Source organism: Barbus barbus (assembly GCF_936440315.1).
Source record: "Barbus barbus genome assembly, chromosome: 6".
Lineage (NCBI taxonomy): Eukaryota > Metazoa > Chordata > Actinopteri > Cypriniformes > Cyprinidae > Barbus > Barbus barbus.
The window spans coordinates 23,953,743-23,961,541 of NC_136734.1; the positions used below are offsets into that span (position 1 = coordinate 23,953,743).

The 7,799-nt window shown below is 33.8% G+C and overlaps 2 protein-coding genes across 2 annotated transcripts; both read left to right on the forward strand.

Annotated features, from left to right (window-relative positions):
- The first annotated feature begins 1,870 nt into the window (after positions 1 to 1,870).
- On the forward strand, positions 1,871 to 2,902 carry LOC306870823 (C-X-C motif chemokine 11-6-like). The gene is made up of 4 exons (XM_079418251.1): positions 1,871 to 1,978; positions 2,103 to 2,229; positions 2,323 to 2,412; positions 2,560 to 2,902. Exons 1-4 carry the CDS (start codon positions 1,921 to 1,923, stop codon positions 2,642 to 2,644), a joined length of 360 nt encoding a protein of 119 aa, XP_079274377.1. The 5' UTR covers positions 1,871 to 1,920; the 3' UTR covers positions 2,645 to 2,902.
- A 1,913-nt stretch (positions 2,903 to 4,815) lies between these two features.
- Positions 4,816 to 6,018, forward strand: LOC306870825 (C-X-C motif chemokine 11-6-like). The gene is made up of 4 exons (XM_079418253.1): positions 4,816 to 5,132; positions 5,274 to 5,400; positions 5,506 to 5,595; positions 5,697 to 6,018. The coding sequence occupies exons 1-4, from the start codon at positions 5,075 to 5,077 to the stop codon at positions 5,737 to 5,739; spliced, it is 318 nt and encodes a 105-aa protein (XP_079274379.1). The 5' UTR covers positions 4,816 to 5,074; the 3' UTR covers positions 5,740 to 6,018.
- The last annotated feature ends 1,781 nt before the right edge of the window (positions 6,019 to 7,799 follow it).

Consider the following 7,799-nt stretch of genomic DNA (forward strand, 5'->3'; position numbering starts at 1 on the left):
AAAAATATTAAGCAGCACAACTTTTTCCAACACTGATAATGCATCAGCAAATTAAATGATTTCTGAACGATCATGTGACCCTGAAGACTGAAGAAATGGCTGATCAAAATTTAGCTTCGTATCACAGGAAGAAATTATATTTTATTAAAACAGAAAACAGTTATTTTAAATTGTTATAATATTTCACAATATTGCTGTTTTTTCAGTATTTTTGATCAAATAAATACAGCCTAAGTGAGCATAAGAGACTTATTTAAAAAACATTCAAAATCTTACTGATCCCAAACTTTTAAACAACAATATATTCTCTATATTCTGTATTGATATGCCTGAAAAAAACAGCTGTGTTTATAGCAGTAATAATACCTTTTAGACAAGCTTTCCCATATTGATGACATTTGTGCATGTCAGCATTTCCAGATTTCCAGAATTAAGACTTTAAAATAGAACGTGCAAATGTAAAGTAAAAGGGTAGTGAAAACCACTAACTGACCTCCTATTAAGCTCTATTTTTAAAGAAGTGTTGGTCAGAGTAGTTTGTGGATTACATCACCACACTGTGATTCAGCTTTCTGCACAAGGCCACTGAACAACAATAGCACAATGCATTCAATAGTTGCATAAACAAGGAATCACTGTTAAGTGACGTATATTTTACATAATATTTTGATTCTTAGATTGGTATGCAGTCATTTCCATTGTCAGATATTTTAGAGCACAGGAGCATTTCAATGAGCCGCGTGCAAGAGTATAAAGGTATATATATTTAGTACTTTTTAAGATAATCTTAAGAACATCTGAGTTTACTCAAATGTGCTTTTTTGGAATATGAACTAAAATGTGCTTTTACTGCGTTTAAAAACATGTATTTACATACCACTTGTAGTATACTTGAACCCACTAGTGTATACAAGATGGGTTCAAGTGTACTACAAGTGGTAATGAGCACGTTTGAGTACACTTAGGTGGTCTTCAGATTATCTTAAGAAGCACAAAATAATAATTTTTAGTATGTTAAGTACAAAATGAGTGCATGAAAACAAAGCACTTTCAGTATCTTATGGAAGTGCACTTTTTTTCTCATGGGAATCCCCAGTAATACTGACAGTTTATCTGTAATTTGTTTTTGTTTTTGTTTGTTTTTTTATGTGTATTAAATTTCAAAATGTTTATGTTTTTTTAATGTTTTTAATCATATCATTGACTTGATCGCACAGATAGTATTTAAACTGAACTGAGCTAGATGATGACATCACTGAATTCAATGATGAACTGCCTTTAACTGAAAATTGAGTGTTTACTATTGTCCTTTTGCATTATTGACACTATTTTCCTGTTACTGCAAAGCTGCTTTGACACAATCTGTATTGTTAAAAGCATTATATAAATATAGGTGACTTGACTTTTATTAGCCTAATGCTTTTCAATTATAGTCTAATATTGACAAAAGAAAATAATCATTCAAATGATTCCTTCCTCATTCTTGGAAAGGTCAAGTCTGCTGCTGTTTAGCAGGGATGATTCTGGTTAGGACTTGGATAGCAGACCTTTCAAGAAAAAAATTTGTAGAAAAACATATAATGTCCTAGCAGATAGAGGTGTTGGTGGTTGAGGAGCGTCGGTTCACACAGATATATTCCAGCCTAATTAAACAATATTTCCTTCATTATTTTTGGAAAATTACAAACAGTGTGCCCTAAGTCAAGGCTTCTCTCTATAAGGTTTAAGGACAGTGCTTCCGAGAAATCGCAATAAAAAGGGAAAAAATAGGGAAGCTGGAGTATTGAAACCTGAAAAGAGAACTAAAACTGAGGGGAAACCCTGATCCTACAGTATTTAAATGAACTCCTGCAGTCCTTCAGTCATAATCTCACTGACCCAGACATAACACAAACACAGTTCAGCTACAACAAGAAGACAATGAAGACTACTGCAGCTTTTGTTCTTCTCGTCTGCCTGATGGCTGTAGGGGTGAAAGGTGAGTTTGAGCTCTGAGAATCACAGATCAAGAGCATTCAGCATGTCTTCAGAACATGTATCTGTTTATGGTGATGTTCTGCAGCTAATAGACTCTAATGAAATATACGGCATTTCTCTTCCAGGACAGGACAGGTCTTCAAAGGGCAGGTGCTTTTGTTCAGACAAAGCTGCAAACATGGTTTTAGTGAAGAACATTGAGAAGGTTGAAATCATCCCTCCAAGTCCATCTTGTCGCAAACATGAGATTATGTAAGCATAGCCTACATTTGTATACATTCATTTATTTTCATTTTCAATTAATTCGTCAGTTTGATTCGGCTCATTGCTTTTGCACTTTCACAGCGTCACTCTGAAGAATGGAGCAGGACGGAAATGCATGAATCCAGAGTCAAAATTCACTCAAAATGTCATCATAAAGGCTCTTGAAAAGAGGTGAGAATAGTATATTTATTCATGCTTCACGTAGTTATTCAATGCAAAGATGTAGATTTGTGTGGCAGAGAGACGTGGCAATTTAAAAAAGCAAGAATGAATTCATTGGAAATTGAATTAAATGCAAAATATTTCTGATCTTCACAGGAGCCAGAAGACACACAGTACAACTGCTTCTGTGCCACTGAAGAGCACCATGACATCATCAGCAGCACCAACATCCTTCAAATGACTTCATAGACTTCAGATGAATTAATATTCTGCCTCATAAATTGGAGTTCAATTTAGAAAAAAAAATGTTTAAACTAAAAATATTTCCTAATGTCTAAGCTGATTAAATTATTTTTTATCTTACCACTTGGTTGTTTTCACAAACGTATTTTCATAAGACCACTGAACAATGTGTCATATCATATGTATAGTCTTTTTTATAATTTACTGATTGTATTTTCATAATCCAAAAGATGTCAAATAAACCTTTTTGTCTATGAATTACGTCTCCTGACCTCTTCCAGAGTAGTTCTTGCATTCTGACATTCTGAGTGAAAATGCATATAATAATCAATTTACAATAATCAATAGTCCCATGGGCTTCTAAAACACGAGGTCTGGGATGTGAAAACTCAATAAAGATTGCTGAACATAGTCTCAGTTATAAGCAGCGATTTTTGACTGATATGGCTGGTACAGTATAAAGACTTTTGCCAGTGCAAACTAATGTAGATTGCCACTGCACTGGATAAATCAACTGAAAATGACTTTCAAGCCACATTTCCATCCCACATAATGAATTAAAACAAAATCTAGACATCTACAACCAACTGTGATCAGAAGACACTGTTATAAAAAAAGCCTTAAATGTCTTAAACATGAATTTCTGATGACTATTGTTAGCTGCTTCATCATTAATGGAAAAAAGGAAGAGAGGAGGTTTCATATCTAACGTTTGACAGTGGTTTACATTTCATCATGTATGATGAATACTGTACAAATGGACAACAAAGCAATTAGTGTTCACTGTTATTTTTTCATTGTATCATTACAGCAGACATTGAGAACCCAGACTATCTACATATAGGCTACATACATATACCCTGCCATTCAGAAGCTTGGGATCAGTAAGGTTTTTCATATTTTTAAATGAGGTTTCTTATGCTGGATCAAAAATACAGAAAAAAAAAGTAATATTGTGAAATTTAACTCTTTTGTATTATATTACTATATACATTATCATACTATAAATATTACTGTTTTTGAACAAATAAATGCAGCAAGCATAAGAGACATCTTTAAAAAAAAAAAATCTTACTGATCCCAAACTTTTTAACAGCAGTTTATTTATATTCTCTATATACTATATCTATATACTGTATTGATATTCCTGAAAAAGCTGTTTATACCAATAATTATACCAGTCTTATAAGGGGTGTTGATTTTGATGTAGTTTGTGCATATGTCAGCTTTAACAAATTTCAAGAAATCACTGTTTTGACTTTAAAATAGAACATAGAATGTAAAATAAAAGGGTAGTGAGAGCAACCACTGACCTATTAACATCTATTTAAAAAGAAGTGTTTGTCTGTGTACTAGTTTGTGGTTTACATCACCACACTGTGATTCAGCTACACAAGGTTGCAGTCTGATATTCACAACAACAGTAGCACAATGTAATATTCAATTAACAAGAGACATACATATTATGTACAATATTATTAGTTACTTTTGACTATGATTCATCAGCTAAGAAAAATAGTTTGAAACTAAGCCACAGCAGAGCCAAATGTCATGCGTGTCTAAGCAGAGTTTCACTCATGAATGAGTAGTTGACAGGAAACATTTCTTTCTGTACTGGGCACAGTACCCCTATCAAAAACATTTCTTCATATTTTTATATACTCTTTTTGTATACTATTGGATGGATATAAATTCCCTTTACCTGTAGTACAGAGTAATTCAAAAGTGCAAGAGTTTACCCCAAAAAATGCACCCCATCCTGCCACTCCTTTTGTCTTCTGCCTTGTAAAACATCCCATTACTAACAACTCCAGACCTTTGTGCAAACCCATTTTACTGACTCATTCATTCACAATCTGGCATCCCTAGTTCTGATTTAAAGCTGAAAACATGCATTACATAATTTCTTATGTACATAATTGAAAATGATTCTTAGTTTGGTATACAGACATCTACATTGTCAGACAAGGGTTTGGGTAATATTTTACTAGAGCACAGCAACATTTCAATGGGGCTTGTGCAAGAGTAAAAAAAAAGTCCCTGTACTAAAAAGTCCTAGCTATACCCCCCTGGTTGTTGAATGATTCGGGTGAGTAAATGATTCACTGACTCACTCATAATCACACTTATTTTGTACCTGAATGTATTGTTTTTTTTTTTATCAAACAGGAATTGTGTGCACTCAAAAAGACCAAAGAAAATTATCAATCGAATGATTCCTTCCTCATTCTTGGAAAGGTCAAGTCTGCATGAAAAGAAAGTGTTTCTGAGAAAGGAGACAAGTACAGATGCAGGACCATAGAAACAAACACTGAAAAATTCTCAGGGAGGGAAAACCCCTTACAAAAGCATAAAAACAAAGGAGCTGAACTTCATACACAACTTCATTAACCAGCCATTAGGGAGGTGAACACAGAAGATTAAAACCATGAAAATCATTATAGCTATGGTTATTCTAGGCTGCCTGCTTGTTGTAGAGGTGAAAGGTGAGTTTGATCTCTGAACTTTGCAGATTGAAGAAATGCAAGTATATTTTGTTTTTCGTATTGTGCAATTATATTATGAAACCTTCTTTATGTGCCAGGGTGTTGTAGTTGATGGTAAAATGCACTGTTTTTCTCTTCCAGGCCAGGCTAGAGTTCCCAAGGGCAGGTGTTTTTGTGCTGACAAAGGTGTGAACATGGTTCCTCCAAAACTGATTGAGAAGGTTGAAATCATACCACCAAGTCCCTCTTGTAAAAACCAGGAGATTGTGTAAGTGTACACTGTTAAAATATTCTCTAAATATTGTGCATCTGTTTAAATATGTTGACTGGCATAAATATTCATGCAGATTTTTTATCTTGTGTTTTTGTGTAGTGTTACTCTGAAAAATAGTACAGAGCAGAAATGCTTGAATCCAGAATCTAAATTCACGCAGAAATACATCATGAAGGCTGTTGAAAGGAGGTTAGTATAAACCTTTAATATTTTTAATATTATATTTAGTTTATACTTGATGTCCATACAGTATGAATACTCTCACACTGTTTCTTTTACATAATAAACAGAGAAGACTCACTATCAACTGTTAAGAGCCTGCTGAAGAAATAGAAGAAATAGCCTGCAGAAGAAATAGCCTGCAAATGAATCATATGAGCTATTGTAAAATGAAGAGCATATGATATCAGCACCCTACAATCAGTAACCAACCTCCTTCTGACAAATCTGACATTTTTCATGTAAATCTTTCCTTAATGTTTGCTTAACGTAAATATTTTTTTCTGATTAACATGATCATTAATAATTGTTGTACATTTCAAAATAGTAATGCAAAACATGCCTGATTACAGTGTCATATGTACAGTCTTGCAAAATAAAACTTTTATTGATATTTCAGTATTTTTTTATTTTTTTGTACTTGTGGTAATTCTTTAGAGCACAGATTAAAAATAAACTAAATAAAAACAAAATGTCATTATAAGTAGCCTATTTGGAAGAAATATTATATTACTAAATCTAAATGTGAACCTTAAATTTTGAAGTTTAGATTTGTACATTAAGTCTAAATAAGTCATCTAGAAACGCAAATTGGTCAAGCTATGCACTCTTAAGAAATTTTATTCTAAACAAAAGTGTTATTCAGCTTTAACAATAGCAGAACCCTTTTATGTACTAAAGAACCATGCTTTGAAAGTGCTATGTAGAATGTCCCCGGTTATTGAACGTGACCTCGGTTCCCAGAAGGGAACAAGACATTGCGTACAGCTTTGCTGATGCATTAGGGAAACACTTTCTCCTTAGAATACTGAAGCCTGATTCGCTTAACGCCATTGCTCTGCAATGGATGTCGTGGCACAAGAGGTTGTCTCTCGTCCGGATCTCAGTTGGTGCAATTAGAAAGGCTCAAAACAGCAGAGTTTCAAATGTGAAAGAAAAGACTTTATTATGACAAGATAAAGTCGAGAACACAGCCGCCTCATCAAACTGAGTCTGAGTTCTGTGAGTGTCAGTACAGAGCATATATATGCTTTTTATTGCCCATATTTGGTAGTTCCTGTTTTTCTTATTTGGCCTTGTCCACTTTTAATTACTAGTCCACCTGGTCATTTTTCATATTCGCCATTTTTTAAAAAGTAAAAGTTCTTCTTCTACTCCCATTGGTTGGCAGTGCTCCCAGAAGACATTCATCACAGTTGTTTACACGTATTTGTCATATTCTGGAAGTCACCCAAAGTTCCTCGGGTTATTCTAAGTTCACAGGCAACACCTGCACCCTTGACCGTTGTATGTCCCTCAAAACATTTTATACTCAGTATGACCAGTAGATGGCACTCCAAGACCATTAATCAGCATCCAGACATCCAGTATAGTAGGATATCACACTTTTGCATAGACTAGTACATGGATTACATTTTTAAACATGTCTATCATTTTGAATAAGATAATGTTATAGTGAGTAAACAAAAATATACAATATGGACAAATGGCGCCATTTTCCTTTAGACTGAATAGAATAAGACCTGAGCAAAGTTGAAACGGCACGATCAGTAACTGGGGACGTTCCCTTTCGATATGTCTCAACGTTGTGCACTGCTTTGCTGATGCAACGTCTACTGCGAAGGTCTTTCAGCTAGCTGCTAACTGTAATTAAATTTTTTATTTGCCTCTAGACAGTTACCTATGGCTATGACTTAATACAGTTGTCTGATCGATTTTATTGTCTCAAGCATTCAGAAATGACATAAAAGAAAATCGAGCAGTTTTATCACAGTAAAACCATGGTAAATTTTTGTAAGAGTTGATGTCCACATATTTTGTTAAAGAAATTATAGAGGCTGTAGCATTTGCATTGCAAAAAGGTGGTCAAAAATTAAAAAATTATGTGAATATTTGAATTAAATGTTTTGTGAACATTAAACAAGGATTTGATCATCTTGTAAGTGTAACGACAATTACCAGGCCTTTGGCGCCCTTTGCAGGCATTTGCAATAACATGTAATGTAGCCTACATAAATTGTTTATTTTGTATTACATTATGTATTTTAACACTGTTATTCAATAGAATCATATGATTATTATTAATCGTATTTTTTGCTTTTATATAACGCATTTTAAGTCATGGAACCTAGAATATCAATACGTTGTTGGTGGTGAAATTATTACAGGCAGTT